Raw genomic sequence first — 18,120 nt, forward strand, 5'->3', positions numbered from 1 at the left:
TGCAGCTACAGTAGTTTCTTCCAGTCATTCTCTTTAACTGATTTGAAGTAGTTGAACATCAACTAATGGTGTGCCATAACAGGTTAAAGCATCACTCGACACAGTTTCAAAATAGCATCACGTAGTACTTTTTCGAGGCAACATAATTTAAAAATATAGAGTGGAAGAAATGCTCTGTCCCCGAGAAAAACTGCGTTGAAAGTGTTGTAATAATTCAACATCTTTTCCAAATTAATACCCATTCGTTTTAGTAGCGTCGGGACCCTTGCTTGGCGGAAAAAAAGCATATTAAAACATTGCGATGCAGATAACACTGTCGATATCTGGATCTTAAAGTTTGGGATCCATATGAAGCGCGAATTTTTCTTTAGATGTTAAGATTTTCAAGATGTTAAGGTTTGCTATCTGAGATATTATAGACTGTAGATGAATATATTATGTAGAGAAATTTAAATAGATGCGAAAATTAAGTGGGTCAAAATCTATTAAATTATGATTCTAATATAGTTATACGTATAGAGCAAGCATAGAAATCGCGATTGCAATCACAGGTGCATTTTATACCGTACCGTGTAAGAATATAAGTGACAAACTTGAGCATCAATGTATTCGAATTGTCAGCGAACAGGGAAGACATAGTTATCTATGTTGTAGTAATTACTACACATGTAAGAACCTGACAACGACACATTGGCATTGTTTCAAGAGGATGGCTATTTCATTCAGATTGATTGATGTACTCGGACATGAATAGTAGCAAAAAGCTGATATTGTTAATCTGCTTATTTTGATTTAGTTATTTACGTCTAATAGAGAACGAATTCATCAGTAGTATGTTCTAGGATTTTATGAATGATGATGATAATAGTCAATTTTAAATGAAAATATCTGGAGAACAAAAAAGATAGACTTCTTAAAAAAAAAAGATTGAAAGCTGTTGAAAATATGTTTAATATTTGTTTAGATTTGATTAATAAGCAATAGGATGACAAAATAGAAATTGAAATAATCAATAAATTCTACTTGATAGATTATCAACAACTGATGGAATTATCTTTACAAATATAGTGTCTGGTACAACACAAAAAATGCTTAATCAGTAAAGAATCGCGGATCCGCGGCTCACTATCTCCTAAGCGGTAAAGAAGGTTCAAGATTTTCATTTACTACACGACAAGTTTAGTTCAAAAACCATTCAAAACTAGGCATTAAATTCTAATATCAAGATAGTACACCACTAAACAGCACTTTCATAATTCAATTTCTAGATACTGATCTCCAAGATCCCCAAGATCCATTTTTCTCAGTGAATGAAAATCCGTGTTATTTGATTACAAAATGAAGATTGTAAAGCAAATAGTGTTTGACAAGAAGAAAGTCCTTTTGTAATCGATACTTATAATGTCGACAATCTTGTATCAAGACAAGTATAGAATTCCAAACGAGCGGTACCTACATTTTAAGCCCGTTTCTTTTCCTCCACCGTTCTCTAAGCTCTAAAGCCCTATTGAACCAGCGAAAAACGCGATTCATAAGAGTGCTCAATGCTCACGCTTCAAATTCACCCACACTTTTCTACTTGGCTTGCTCTGACTCTCTCTTCTCCTTTATGCGAGATTCATATAGGCGCATACAATCTCATGTAGGCACGCGCACAAGTCGTTTACCCGTTGCTGACCGCACATGTGTACAATCCCGTGCTTCTTTCTCGCACGCATGTAAGTCATATGTCTTAGACGCGGCTCGCCGCAGCATGGTAAGATCCCCTCGAGGTGAAACTGTTTCCTGTGTCGCAAGCCGCATCTTTCATACCTGAAGGGTCTTTTGCTGCAGCTACACTCTTGATCTCTCTTTTTCTTTCTCGCTATCCTCTTTGGCCTGGCTCGTTCTCTTTCACTTATGTAGTCGGGGCCCCAGGCCCGAGGCAATACATCTACCTAGCGTGGGCGGCCCACGTGGGCTTGACAGCTAAGCCCACGGAAAGTCGGAAAGTGGTTACTCCCACGACGATCGACCAGCTTCATCAGGATCGGGTGCAGGAGACGTTCAGGATGTGTAAAACTCGAGAAAAAAGGCCAATTCTAAACTTTTTCGTCGGCTTCCTATTTTTTCGAGATTCATTTTTATTTCTTTCCCGAACTCATCCTGAATGACTTTGACCAGATGGGATTAGTCATCCTTTGTTGAGGGACAAAGAGATCTTTCAAATCAGGACTTACTTGTCGTGTTTCAGGTTTATTTTGATACAACTTTTGAAACGAGTGACCCCTGTGCGAAATATGGGAGAGAGGGAGGTGCCACGTCTCCTAAAGAAAATGAATTATTGATCATATTTTTTCTCGCAACTTTCTATTTAATTGCCCAATCAATCTGACGTCACGACCTTGAAACTACTTTAAAAAAAGAACTCGATTTAAGAGGTAATAAATATTGTAGACAAGTTTGTGTGTGGTATAACTGTGACGAATGAAAAAATGGTACAAGTAGCAAGTTCGCATAAAGCCCTTGCAAGTTGCGTGGGCAACGTGGCGTATCTAATAAATGGACCTTGCAATACTGGTTGCTGTTGTTGTCGTCATCTCGTCACTTTTTTTCATAGACACTCTTCCCCTCACGGGACAATTAATTCGCGTTTCAACGTTCATGCTTATGTATTCCGTGGTTTAATATTGCATCGTGCCGAGCAACTCTTATCCAGAAATGGACTTGGTTTCGCGGGTAAGATACAATCGTCACGGGAAAAACGCCATAACTCTAGATTACATATATGGCGGCAATGCACAGGTGCATGCCACTGGTGTGTGCCAGCCCCTCCCGTCTCTTCTTCCCTATTCGCCCACCAAACTCGTCGCACCACCTATAAACCCCCTCTCAACCCTCATCCTTGGATCGAACGTGCACACAGAATCTCAATTGTTTCGGATTCTTCGTCGCTCTCTCTTTCTCTCTCTCTCTCTCTCTCTCTCTCTCTCTCTATCGAATCGCACCAATCACGACCTCGCTAGGCTCGACCAATCGCTCATCACCAAGGCGAGTACTGCAGCACAGAGGACCCAATAAAAAATAATTAGTATGTCTACCGAGATGGTGATTCTAGAAATAGACCGGTCGCATAATCATCTGCGGATTGAAGACAGCTTTGGAAACCTGTAACTCGTGGCAGCATATAACCTGCTAGTATAGAGCTAGCTGCTAGACTACTGACTTACGCGTGTGGCAAAGACACTGCGTCTGAAAATCTGTGTACACACCTGCACTACTAGATTCCTGTATACACATGTGTGCTCGTTCGATGGATAGACAGGGTTGCGCCACGATCTCGACTAATGCTCGTGTATGCACTGAGTAACCGAAGATTAAAAGGATACCGAGGTAAATAGATTGATGGCGAGCTGACCCATAGAAAGTCGTTTTTCACTCAAGACAGCTTAAGAATTTTTTTGTTATAATGGGATTTTTTGCCTAAGTCCAACACAAAACTAATGAGAAGATTAGTTAAATCTTAATCTTCGTTCGAATGATTGATATAAAAAGATGCAACCTATAATTTACAAGTTCCGAGAGTTCGTAATTTAACATTTAAAGAGACACTTATATGTCATTCGCTCTTCTACTTAAGTTTGCCTTTTATCGCTACAAAATTACAGTTAGGAAACTGAGACACCTCTAATCCATGCTAGTAGTTTATTTCTTCTAACATCAAAGTGTGGGAAAACATTTGAGCATCAGCAATGAATTCAAGGAACAATTCCAAGTCATCTGGTTTCCCACTCATGGAATCTACTAGCGGTTTTCTGAACCTCAGACTGTAGAATATCTTAAGGAATCATGGCGAATGCACACATCATTTAGATGCAAGGATGACGCACATAACTGTAATCGTTAAAAAAAGAGTCAAGATTATCGGAAAATATATCAAAATGTCGATAACAAACTTTGAAGCGAATCTAGAAAGATCATACGACACGCGTCGTAATGTTGCTGGTAAGGAAATGAATGGAAGGCTATTTCGAAATTTCCGCACGATTATTTCATTCAACAGAGCTATCTCGCCTACATTTATCTACATGCACAATGTACTCATAGTAGTCGTGTAATCAATAGGTCGCAGACTTACCAATACGTGTTTCATTTCACGTCGCGAGTCGCAACCTTGCACCGCGTTATTCTACGTCCATTATGATAGGTGACGCTATTATACTCTCATGACATATAGCGCATGTACATGTTTATGTGAACATCTATAATGTTTATGTTCACATATACAAAGTATATGTGGGCATGCAGCGTGTGGCTCTTGCAGCAAGCGTGACTAGTCCCTCTCGGAGGTCTGGATTATGATAAAGCGTGGGTCCATCGCCCACGCTCGCCCTTGGTTCGTTCGTCCCCATCCATTCCTTCCTTCTTTCGTTCATTCATAAATTCAACTCTCACCATGTCCACGCGTACGGCTCATGCATATGTAAAAGTTGCCTAGTTATGACTTGAGTAGATACACCTATCTGTTATCTACTCGTACGCTCGACAGCACTTGTCATTCACTGACAGACGGTAACACGTCTTTGGCGTTTATCCCAAGACAAGGGAGTGCTTAAAAGATAATGAAAAATAAACTAGCCTAAAAAGAATAACTCCGTTTTATTTAAATGGTACTGATAAACAGATCCGCTAGTCATCTGTTAAAATAATGAGGAACGTTAACGGAAATGTCTAAAGAGTAATATATCAGTTCAATTATATATTCCTATCAATGGATAACTATTAACGAGGAAGATAGATGTTTCCAAACGAAAAACTAATCGATATCTAACCTCATTCGAAAAATAAATTGATTCGAAAGGAGCGTTAATTAATTATGCAAGAGAAGAGAACTCATATTGTTATCGTTCTCAGATTTTCGTAGATCACATTTTCATTACTCTCATATTTATTCTTTTGTTCCCTACACAATTAATGAACGCTCTCTTATCTAATTGGCAACTATTCACAAAAGATTTCAACGCACAATCGAAGATTGCACAATAATTATTTATCAGGCTTGCACGAGTAGAATCTCTCCTCTCGGAAACATGGCGCGCTATATTGTTGAATGCTTTACCATGCATTAAAGTCTCCGAACGCGCACGGAGATAGAACTCCCTAAATATACTCAGTATCCTGTCTACTTTTATAAAATGCTTTTAAATAACAGCATGAACTGATCACAATTATAAAGTATTACATTCAGCACTATAATAATTAATTTTCAAACTGAAGTCCCAAAAAGCAAAGGATAAACGTGAATCTCTTAAGGGACAAATCATACATGGTTGACGCCAATTACCTTTATCTCTCTTGATGCGTCTGCAAATGGCACACATTCGTCGCCCGCAGTGCTGCCGTTCAGGCTTCTGTTCGGTATCCAAGGTAACCATGACGGTTAGATGTGTCGAATCGTTTACTGATAAATAATTGTTCTCAGCGAGTCAGACACACATTCATCGTAATGTCACGATGTCAGATTCACTTCACAACCGATCCGAACTCCTATCCGTTCGAATTGCACATCTTTTTGTAGTAAGGGGACAATTGTGAAATAAAATAAAGTTTTTTATTTCACCGCAAACCTCAATCTCTTAGTAGATGAATATATCACAGGATTTTTGTTCTTTCTTTACCAACTGACTAGAAGATAGAATGAAAGTCCGGCTTTTCTAGGACTATGTCACTCGCAGGATTCTGAAATTTTAGGTTTTTGTTGAAGATGAATTAGGAAGACAAATTAAAGAAGAATTCCTTCAATAATTCATATACCTTAAACACCTTGGGTCAGTTTATTTCTATAACACAACCATTTATCAGAAACTAACCCATTCATTTGATATGCACATTTTTTTAATGTTTCCGCGATCTATGAAATATTATAAATAAAATTGTTAATAGATTTCTAAAAATCGAAGCCCACTGTTCCGCTTTCAACTTTGAATACATTTTAAAGACAGCAAATAGTGTTGTTAATTCTAGAGAAAATAGAATAGAATTTGAGTCGCGATAAGAACCCACGCACGCGAATCTAATTAAACCGGCTAATTAAACTGATGAATACTCGACGACGAAAACAAATACGTGTAATCATTAAAGGCGTGGAAGAAGGTTAAATTTTCTGGGCGTTCGTTAAGCACCCACGCGTGTTATATTATTAAGAGTCTCACAGTGCAGCTCAATGACAATGAATTGTTAAACCGATCGCATTCCCGACCACTAATTGGTCTCCAACGCGAATCTTCCATACAATAGTGACACAAAAATGTTTAAGTATTCTTTCCAATTTAATTAGTTAAATTTTTACTAGTGAAGAGCATTTTTTTTGAAAACAAAAAGTGTAGCGCCTGATGATTTGGTTATTATCTGTCACTGAAGGGGACACCTTGTTTATAAATTGTTGTCTTCTTATATTGATTAGCGTTTTATGCAAGTTACTGAATCAATTTTCAATAATAGAAAATTAGATTTTATGTAGAAAGATATATGTTTGACGTTTTACCACGTGTACATAATGACGGATGCGTATGTTCTGAATGAGTATACTTAAAAATTTATTTAGCCCTTTGCCTATCATAACAAATCCTAAAACTTAACCCAGATACGGCTGCACTCCCTTTCTTGAAATTTCTTGACCCGATTAAAAGTTAGTAGGTTTTATCGAATGGATTTAAATGTGAAATATCTGACCCTAGGTGTGTTATCAACTTAAGTATAGTAATCTCTAAGAAAGTCTCGCACCATTATTTTTAATCCATGTGAACGAAAGATTTTAAATTGCTGGCAGTACTTCCAAAAATTGCACATCACTGTTTATCAAAGATTGCACTTTTTCACTTAAATGCACTTATATCCACACTTGCAACTGTCTTCCGGAAGGTGGAAGAAAAGACACAGAAGAGTGATGTAAAAATAAAAGTGGGAAGAGGGCAAGAATGTGAAAAGCTGATCCTAAATAGACCAAGGAAGAGTGTAGGGGAGCGTGTTTTGATTGGTTATAGGATTTTTTTGCTCGTGTCACGGTCATATGTATAGGATTGGTAGCACTTTAATAATTTGTATGAAACCGTCGCGAATCAAGTTGTATGGCTTAACAGAACACATGTATCGATGAGAGCGAGACCGGGTCGAGTGGAAATCGACTTATCCGTACTTGAGTGGTGTGATCTGCAGCCGGTCTCTCGACTCGGTTCGTCTTGGACTGAAGTTGTGTGCGCTGCGAACAGCCAGTTCAGGCCACGTGACGGACCCTGCGGGAGGTAGGACCAACACCGTGTGCATGTGTGTGCGACACGGTCCCTCTCTCCCTCCTTTTCTCCTTTAGATTTAACTTACGTTTCGAAGCCAGGTTTACGTCGACGACGACGATTACAAAGATAAGGGCGAGGTTAATGATGACGACGAGGAGGATCGTCAATTTCGCCTGTTAATCTTCTGCGAAGCACCCTGAACGACGATAGTGGGGATACCACGACTGACTGGGAGAGACGAGTCGACCTGTAGCTCACCGTGGCCAGTATTGAGTGGGAGGAAAAGGGGCCTCGAGTCCCCGCGCAGATTTGTCTGCGTGTACGTTAAGAGATCTAAGGAAAGTTGGAGGTAAGGGGAAAAAGAGGCGAGAACCCATGGGCGCGTGCCCCGAGTCACCGTCGCGTAGCAACGTTTGATGAAGACCTATTATTGTGATGTTTTTAATTCCAAAACTTGACCTCTCTAAGCTGCATTCTTCCTAGTCACTTAGGAATTCAACTCTTCAAAATTACTTTCTTGTAATGTGAATGAACTGAGAAATAGCGTAAATTGAGTTTTATTTTTGATACAATTTAAAGATTATATTCTTCCTAGTTTGGGAATTGCTTTGTTTACAAATATTTTTGACTATATACCTAAAATAGGGAAACGGTACATAGATCTTCCTTGGGATTTCAGGAAAATGATGTTCAACTTTTCTATACTTTTTATACTATGCTTTTTACTGACCGTTTTTGTCTTACAAGGATATTTTCAAGGATAATGGCCTCATTTGAAACGAGATTAGCAACGTGTCTGACCGTACATGAACCTAATCTACTACGCCATCTTCAGTTGCTACGTTTCCTTCACGCGCTTGAAAAAGTCATTCAAAGACAAGATTGAGTTATTGTGTCACAGAAAAAATACGCTCTTGAAAGTCGAATGAATCAAGTGAATATAAATTAACCGGACAAGTATCAATTACTTAAAACTTGATTCCTAGTATACAAATATTGCGATGAGGGTGTATTAGCAATTTGGGAACACGATAGGAGTGACGTAGTTCCTGGTTAAAATTTCAAATTTATTTAGAATTTATCAATCTCATCCATCTGCACATTATAACCCATGTTTTAACTACCGATTTTCACTTTAGCCATATTTTAAATTACATCGCAACTTGAAATCGAAGTTGTCAAGTCTGAGATCGAAAGAAAAATGATAACAAGTTTTCAGAGTAGAAAAAGTCGCTCGTTCAAAGATGAAATCACGCGATATACAAATAATGCAAGTGGAATGAAAGAGTCGTGAAAGAGAAAGAAGGAAAGAAAGATTGACGCGTGCTTCGACTCCCGAATGCGCCTGAAGGAAGTCGGAACGGATTTCCGAAGAAGCTCGGCAGAATTTAAAAGAAACAGCTGATTCACTCATCGGCCCAGTTGATTTCTTCTGGGGGGTGTTCCTCTCCAGTTCGAAAGAACAGAATAAATTCAACTGAGAGGAGAAATAAACAAATCACCTTTCCGAATCATTAAACTTAATATTAATGGCTGTTTAAATCTTCTACACAATTGATGGAAACTATTAGGAATACCAAGAGTGGCTTACGGAATCACCGATTATGCTTCGCATTTACTATTTATTGAACTGACCGCCCACTATTTGTTTTTTCCTTTTTTTCTACAGGCTTACCTGCCTCGATTTCAATGGTGATTTCGGAATAGTCAGTCGTTCTTGAAACGCCTACGATAAGAACTCTCGGAGATTCTGCTCGATCGTCAAAACGTTCCCCTCACTTACTCTCGCCCACTTCAGTTCCGAACGCGACACCCAGCTTTGATTTTTTTGACGTTAAGAAACTGAGCACTGAATAAACATGTACTTATTTCAATGACTTGTTGACATCTATGACGAGTTGGATTTACAATTTCTATCAACTGAACAATATGAGAATATCCAGGGTTTTCTTCCTTTTATTTGTTGAAATGGGAATTTATTCCAGTCGTTTTTTAAAATAAGCTGTATTCATTTTCAATGATGTAGTATTTAACTGAGATTAGCAATGAGCATAACCGCAGATGCTAGTTTAGTCTTTCTTGCGTAGAATCATTACCGCGCGCGGGGAATGTTAATGAATGTTTCGCACGAGGTTTTACAAAGCCAAGCACATTTCTGTTAGAGCACCAGCCTAATAGCCACTAGAGATTATTCGTGACAGCTATTCCAGCACAAAAATAATCCAAGACAAGGTACAATAGACTAACGTTCTCAGGCAACATCATACACGTACAGCATAACTGGGTAGTTGGCGAGTGCATTCAATCAATTTAAGATAGTTTCTTTATTGTGAAAAGCTATAGCAAACTCGTTTGCGAGAAAATTAAGAACTCCGTACTTGAGACCAGTAACTACTAACACTTAACGAATGAAAAAACCGTTTATTTTTCTCAATTGATTCCCTATAACTGAAAATCATATATTTATTAGAATAAGGTTTAGTTCACGTTAGTGAATACATGGTGACCTAGATACGATTTCCATTAGGCACTAAATAATGTTTGGCTTTAATTTGACCCTGTTCTAACAATAGACTTGGTGAACGTGGGCGGACGGCGCACTTGCATTCGCATAGTTGTTTCTCTTTATGCTTTTCATGGTGTTTTAATGAAATCTAGAACAATTTACTGGCAGAATCTTCGCTATTTTTAATAGAACATTTGTTTCGTTAGTAAAAGTTTTTCTATTAATGCGATTCACTCAGCTTAAAAGCTTTCTGTCGCACTAAACCAACCTTATGACCATAAGCAATGCCCACCACATTCTTTTTAAAAGTATTGTTCTCTATTGTTGCACTTAGATTACCGACTTGTAGTAAATTGTTGGAGTGATTAAACCATTCGAAATTAACAAGTCTCATTTTGGTTCTTATGTTTTGCTTCTATTCGTTTATGGAAATGACCTTAGTTAGCCTTTCTAAATAAAAACGATCAGCATGTTTCCTCTCTGCTATTACCAATATACAATATTGAGACTTAGACTTCCGGCGAGTAGACTTCTATTTATCGTCTAAGACAGAAATCGGAGATACTGTGTAATTTCAATACATTGCTTTACACATGCTGCGATAAATTGTGCAAATGCTCTCGAGTCATTCAAGAGTTGGCGGAACAGAGGGTGAAAAAGGAGTACTCCCAAAGGAAGCATAGTTCCACTTTGCACACAATTTCCTTCGGCTAACCGCGAGGCGGTATCTCTACAGTGCGAAAATAAAGTGTTATGCGGCACTGTGCTTGCAGCCTACATAGATACACTGTGCGCGCGCGGCAGTGGTCAAGAAACGGTAGTAAGGGCCCTTATTAACATTTCTCCGGGATTCGAGGCGAGATTAAATTGACAGGGAGGATTTGCGAGTCGTTTGTTACATCCTGGCAACCTTGTCGTTTCACATGCAGGAGCGACCGAAGCCACAAAGCTAATCCTCTGGCACGATCACGAATCGGACTCAGTCTTTTGTATCCTCCTACTCCTCTTATTCGCCCTCGAGCTCACTAAAAAACAATTTATTTTATTATTGCTAGACGGACATTTTTTTTAACTATAAAGTCCCCACGTTCAAACGGATAAATATTATCTAAGTCGAATATTGCCAAGAATGTAGAACACAAGATTAGTCTTTCATGCTTTTTATTTATTAGCCCGAGAATTTCAAGTCAAATATATGGAGTTTCGGCACACGGAAAAATACTTCCAACACTTTCAGTCATAATATCTGGCGGCTTTGTGACAGCTTCATATATTACACCTTGGCAAGCGGCCCATCGTAAATTGGTCAAGCAACGCTAATCTCGACGAGGGCACGAGAAACTTTTTAATCGCAGATGCTTAAAAAGACCGACTCATTTTATCCATGTAGAGCATGCAGAGGTATGAAAGTCTGGACAAGTCAGGGGACAGTTCTTTTTGTGATAAATAAGCAGAGAACATAGTTGTGAGATACATTCGCGACATTCAGACTTGTTTCGAAAGTGATGTACACATATATATGCCATATAATTTATAATCAAAATTTTCGCCAGAATGTCACCAGGTCTGCTATATTATATGCAGGGTAACATATATTAGAATCTGTGTTATAAAAAGGATAATATGCATGGGTGGTAATTAGGGTTACGTTCAGAATAAGTTAGGATGGCGCCAAACTTTTGAATGCAAAAGCAAATATGCATTGCACGTAAATTCCACACATCGGAACTCGAGCACATAAGCGAGCTTACAAAGAGAAACCAACTTCTTGTTGGATTATGTGCCCTACTGCCGTTAAAATCTATTTCTAGCAGTATTCTAAGTCTGTCTAACCTGCGAGAGATGTTGCCACCATCTTATTAATGCGCTTCTCTGAGTCTTCCTCTCTCTTCTGTGCAGCATATCGATGCTGTATGGTGTGACTATGCTAACAGTGAACATACACACGGAAAACGTGGTAAGAAAAGAACGATGTCTACGGGGAAAATGGGGCAAACAGCTGCATCTTAGAGGTAGTTCATAATAGAACGTAGATAAACTTGGATTCACGGCTCAACTCTTCAGTCGCCGATGTCGTCGACGTCGTATCACTCGCATTCAGTTAAGTATTTACGATCGAAAGAAAGAGGGAGGACATTGCACGAAGAGACATTCAGCATGGGAGTTATGGAACTAACTAGAGGAACCTAGGATGATTAATTATATCTTAACTCATATACCCTTGCAAACATTCTCAAGAAGTTGACCACTCCTGGGTGATTTAATAACCCTATTGCTAAATGCTGGTTTACAGATTACTAATTAAATACCGTTAGTAGTGTTAATTAACCCAAGACTTGATTCCAGAAGTTACTACTGAAATTCATTAGTAGGTCATATAAGACAATATACTAGAAAGCATTATTTCCCCTTTTGCTCTCTTACAATAGACTCGAAAGCTAAATAAGAATTATCAGACAGCCTAAAGTGAGATTTCTGTCTCTACTTTAAAGAAATTTAATTATGATATTAAGGTTTCTACATACAAACATGAGAAAATCAACCAGTATATTAAAACTTTTGTCAGCCGACTTAAATCTCAACAGCTGCACCATTCCGACGCTTGGTAAGTTTCCTGGTCTGGAAATGAGCCGTGACTAGAAGTGGAGTACTCGCCTAAGTTGCATGATGCCGACTCACGCATAATGAACTCAGAGATGATTATGACACCTGTAGACTAAATAAATAATAGCATAATACTCTACTTGTGCTTAAAACTACTTCTGCAGTATACATTAAGAATATTTTTGCCACGAAATACAAGGAAATCATACAATTAAAATTAGTTATATATAATTATTTTGGCGAATCAGTTACGGGGTCGCGAACATGGTATCGATTCTTTGATATTACGATAACGCAGCTGATCCCTGTAAGCTGGCTATGGAGCAGTTGGCTCTTGGCCAATTGTCGACACAGCCCTGATAAGTTTGTGAAAGCAAGCCGATTGACTAGAACGTATCTGGCGAAAATGTACAGGCCCACATGATGATTCTCAGTGGTGATGAATGGTACTTTGCGCGATGCTTTAATCAAAGATCGCAAGTACGAACCTTAATAAACATGGTAATTCGGGTTATCAATCACTCTCCGTGGTTCACCAGTAACATTACTCTTATTTTGTAAAACGAATTCTCTATAGATAATAAATGTGTTGTATCCAAATTCACATAAATATTTATAAATTTCAGTAGCATTAATTTTTTAAGCTACCTATAACAGTGCATTAATATGACCGCTGCGTTATTGGATATTTTTAAATTTAACGTTCCGTAGAAATCCCAAGCTAGTTTAAGACTGGCCACGTTGTGCAAACAGTTTGAATTAATGCCACGTCTCGTTGTACCTAACCCGTTTTACGCACTTTTCCTCCTTTCTGTATATTTATATCCCCCGCATAAAAACGAAAAAGTATATTAAAATCTGTTCTCTGCGAATTCCGAAAATTACATGCCTGAAATGTCCTGTTAGAAGTTGCTATAAAAATGCAGTTCCACAAGATTTCTTTTTTTTTTCGCTTTTTACGACCTGAATTGATTCTATAATAAATCTGGATAACACATTTCTTATGATTCGAGTTTTTAAATTATAATTGGTATAATGTAACGGAATAAAAACCTTTTCGAGGTACGTGTGGTGTAAACTTGAACATTATTCGTCTGACATAATTCACCGCAATCTACAAGAAGCTATGCATAACTCGAATGCCTTCTCGTCCTACTGTTTCGACCGCAAGATCTTAACTAGCCATTGCAAACGATGAACCGAAAACCGATTTGCCGAGAAAACGACCCTAATCGCATTCTATGCTGCATTTCTCTACACGCGTAATAACGCATGCAATTGTAGCAATAGGAGCAGATTTACGAACAAGAAAAAATATATAAATAATGACCAGGGTGTCTACTTGACCGGGAAAAGGCCGGGAATTTGGTTCCATGGAAAAACTCCGGGATTTAATACTTGCTAAACAAGAGTAATAGTTATGGAACCCTATTAAAATTAAGTGTAAATTTATAAACTAAATCAATGTCATGCAACTGAAATAAGGTAATAACTAGAGGAAACTTTAATGATTCGTGTAAAAAAAGAATTATAAAATTGTTATGAAAAAATTTACAAAAGAAAAAAAAATAATAAGAAATGTTTTTTAATGCAGAGACTGAAAATATTCCTGCAGTCCTTCTTGAAATAATGAAAAACATTCTGAAGAAAATTTGCAGATCTTTTTGAGACGAATAATCTATGCTTCTAATTAAAAAATGATGCCAAGAAAAGTTTTATTTTTCTTATAACACGCCTTCCACACGAAAATTATAATCGTTTGAGATTCAAGTGCCTGTCAATGAATCTTGGATATAGAGTTTTATGTGACTAGTCATATAAAATTCCAGCGACTTTTCATTAAAGTGTTTAAAACCTTTTTAAGGGAACCTACGAAAAAAATTAGCTTTTGACGCGATTTGCACAATTCGCTTGAAAAATGGTCACGATCCACGGGACTATTTGTTCAGTCTCGAAACGAGTAATGAATTAGACTTTATAGTCGACAATGGCGATAATATAAGTGATGCTGTTCGCACTCTTTTATATTTTGAAATCTTTAAAGTCCGACTTGAAATCCGGTTTACACTAAACCTCGTAAATTAGCACTTGCAAGCAACACTACACAAGTGTCACTCACCGATTAGAACCAAACTTTTCACATCAATAAAACACTAAAAAAATTTAAACCCGAGTTTTTTTATTTTTCAGAATCCGCTTTCTAGGAGTAGAAACCACCCCTACCAAACCATAAGCATCCTAACCCACTTATCCCTGGGATCAGTGAGTTTAATCCCTCGTTCTTCTCAAAATAATCGAATTCCACACCATAATCTAGCCCACCTACTCACCTACCCCTTAACCAACGTATCCCATCCAAACACCCACCCCTAACCTAATATTTACGTTTTTAAATAAAAATATAAAAACTGTAATTAATATTTGCTACCGGGACTTTGGAAGAGATATCTGTAATTCTTAATTTGAAAAGGGAATTTTCTAAAAGACTTATAGTTCTGACTTTTGGACAGGGATTTTGAGTAAAGAATTATAATTATGATTTGGAACAAGGAATTTCCCAACAGAATTTAAATTCTGAGTCAGGACATGGAGATTCTCAAAAGAAGTATAATTCCCAGAAAAGAAAAACAAAAAATAGACCGGGAGAAAACAGGGAATTAAAAATCATTCGTCAAGTAGACTCTCTGATTTCTTTTTGTATTCATTAACTGATCTTCGATGGGAAACTTTCAGTGAGGAATTTCAGCATACGAGCAATGGAAGGTTCATTTACGTTCTTGTCCATACTGTCTTGATATTGGAAATCCAAGACAGTACAGTCGGGATCTACCCACAAGTACAATTGCGCTTAATAAACGTCCCATCACAGTCTTTCTTTCGGTTAGTGGAGTCTTGTCCGTGACCGTCTTTCTCTTACCGCGGTCACTAATAAAAAAGCAAAGGTCCAAAAAAACGAAGAATGGTCAGGGATAATAATGAAACGAGATATCTCGTACGTGGGCGGTCGTATTGTTTGCGCAACAAGGTATGCGCCCCGGTGCGGCGCGGCGCTTCTGTATCTCCCTGTGTGTTGGCCAGAGAGTGCATGCCATGTACGTGGGTGTACTTAATATAAAGCACACGCGTGTGCGTGCGTGCGACGTGCGCTTAATAAGAGCGGTGCACGCGGTGCGAGTGCACGAGGCGGCGGCGGCAGGCCGTTGGACCGTATGTAAATCTGCTTACCCATCTGCAGGGTTGGTTGGTATACTTCGTATCCGAGCCCTTCTTCTACCTTCCACTGTAACCAAGCTTAAGAGAAAGAGTAGAGAGCAATGGCTCGCTTCAAAGCGGTACCGCCGCGATAAACACGCATTATTCCGCGAGAGTGCATAGAACGCTACCGCAAATGCGCATGTGCGATAGCCACTCGCTTCTTCCTCCAAAGTAAAAACGAACACTACCTACCTATAACAATGACACGTGTATAAGTTTACTATCATCACCTTTTGCAATAAGTCCATTTATCAATTCTTCTTTGTTCCTGCCTACGGATCATCTCCTATGATGTAGGGTTCATTACTGGTGTCAAACTTGACGTGATAAATTATTTTGTAGTGGTATTCTTAGAGCAAACTAAATTTACACTAAGGAATTATTGACAAAATTTTAGCAGAAGTAAACCACTAAGTTATGCATTTGAATTCACTTATATTGCAACACACTCTAAGATGTTCTTTTAGTGGTACACAGTAATGCAAGAATCTGAATTCCAGAAGAAATTGTCGATTGACTTTCAGATGTAAACAAAAGGATCATCCGCCGGTTGAAGTTCAAACGATTATACGTAAAATGGAATTTATAGGTTGATTTAAGACAACAAAATTCTTGACATCTTATCAACTTTAACTTACAATTTTTGAAACTCGGAAAATAACCTGTTAATGAAACACAATGGATAAAGGTACGGTTATTACAAAGAAGGTTTTAACTGACAATATCCAAGATATTAAAAGGCAGAATCTAATATATTCAAAAAATATTTTTAATCATGCAAAAATGACCTTAAAGCAAGGCAATTTCTATACAATTTGAAATTACTTTACATCATAGTCATCTATATATTATTTGCAATCCTCGAGTATACGCTCATTGTATCATATCAAAAAACACTTAATCTATGCAAAAACCAACAACACACATGTCGAATGCTCGAGATATAGACAAATTGATCTTAAATGCTTTTTTCGCCTCACCTAACAAACTATATACGTTCAATTTAAACAGATATTCCCATTCAATATCTTGTATGTTGAACTGAACACATGATTATATATTGATTTGAACACATTCTATATATTAACCGTAATACTTATATGTTATGATTAAATATCAACATTTTAAGTAGCTACCGTCAAACGGTGTACTTTCGGACATGGGGGGGGGGTAAATCTGGACATTCCTCATTGATAGTTTAAATTGCTTAAGATGGTTTAAGCAGAATCTAGCACCAGTTAAGGCTTAATTTGATTCCAGATTCTGGTTAACATCACTTTTATTCATTTGATCTATCAATTTAGGAATATCCGAATTTACCCCACATGTCCGAAATTACACCGTTTGACTGTAGTTTTCCATATCTACTTTTCTTCGTGAATATATTCATCAAGCGTTCGCGTGCCACAGTTCAAGGTTTAGTGCACGCCAGTTGTTCATTGTATTACTACACATTGCAGACAGAGACACGGTATATTTAAAATCAATTGATTGTTGATATTGATTTATTTAATTTAAGGCAAAAATGAAATTCAGTCATTCCAAATTTCAGTTATTCAGTTATTCAGTCATTCAGTCATCCTGATTCTTCTATAAATGTGTACTGATTTCGGTATCTGACATCTTGAGTGCACTTGTGTCGCAAACATGCGAAAACAGGTAAAATTTTTCAAATGCATTTCGATTTGTGACTAAAAACAATTTTAATATTGGTTTTATAGTTTAAAATAACTATTAAATTCAAAAATTAAGATTTTTTAGAATTTAAGTGTTGTATATGGGATTTTCATTGCACACATTGGAAAACCAAGTTTCCTGGTAAAAAAAAAAGTTATTATCGAGAAAATAATTATTTCAATATGTTACGCACGTTTCAACATATTATAAAAACAATAAAAAGATTTTTCGGAGCACAACTTTAAATGCATCTTATAAATCCAACGCGGTTTCGCGAATTCACGTTTTTGCCATATTGAAAAAAAGATGGCGTATTAAAGTGCAGGATCTTTTTACAGAGGAAAATAAAGATTGAAAAGCTATCATTGTGTACTCAATATTTGGCAGTGAGCTCTAATATAACAAGGGACTGAACCCTAATAATCGAGAAACCATCATGAAAGTCTTGGTCTCAGTCCTAGACCGTAACATTACTGAATGGGTTACTACCACTAGTAGAGAATAACACTAGTTTCCGGATCCTAATTTTTCTTCCTGTTGGTGGTTCCGTTAATTACCTGACTGAGAAACTGGGAAAGGCCGGTTATTTTATTTATCGGGAAAACTCCGAAAAAATATGGGGAATTTGTTTCAGTGATCGTGATTTTTCATTCGATTGTACCAAAATGATTATTAAAAGTGTCTTGGTGTTTCATTACTGATAGTTTATTTAATAAAAAATCCTACAGATATTTTGTTATATTTTACAATTTTTTAAGTTTTTGAAACCTTGAAATCATGTGTACTAGCAAACTCGTAAATAAGTAT

General features: G+C 37.5%; 1 protein-coding gene across 2 annotated transcripts in view; it reads right to left on the bottom strand.

The window, feature by feature from the left end:
• The window catches only part of LOC117169623 (myocardin-related transcription factor A-like), a 189,036-nt gene that overhangs the window by 34,706 nt on the left and 136,210 nt on the right, over positions 1 to 18,120 (bottom strand). The window contains exon 1 of one of the 2 annotated variants that reach the window (XM_033356079.1): positions 5,324 to 5,438. The exons of the other annotated variant lie outside the window; for it this stretch is intronic. Within the exon in view, the coding sequence (XP_033211970.1) occupies positions 5,324 to 5,414 (91 nt within the window). The 5' untranslated portion in view covers positions 5,415 to 5,438. Of the gene's footprint in view, positions 1 to 5,323; positions 5,439 to 18,120 lie in introns of those variants that run through there. 2 annotated transcript variants of the gene reach the window in all.

This window comes from Belonocnema kinseyi, chromosome 3 (assembly GCF_010883055.1).
Source record: "Belonocnema kinseyi isolate 2016_QV_RU_SX_M_011 chromosome 3, B_treatae_v1, whole genome shotgun sequence".
Taxonomy (NCBI): Eukaryota; Metazoa; Arthropoda; class Insecta; order Hymenoptera; family Cynipidae; genus Belonocnema; species Belonocnema kinseyi.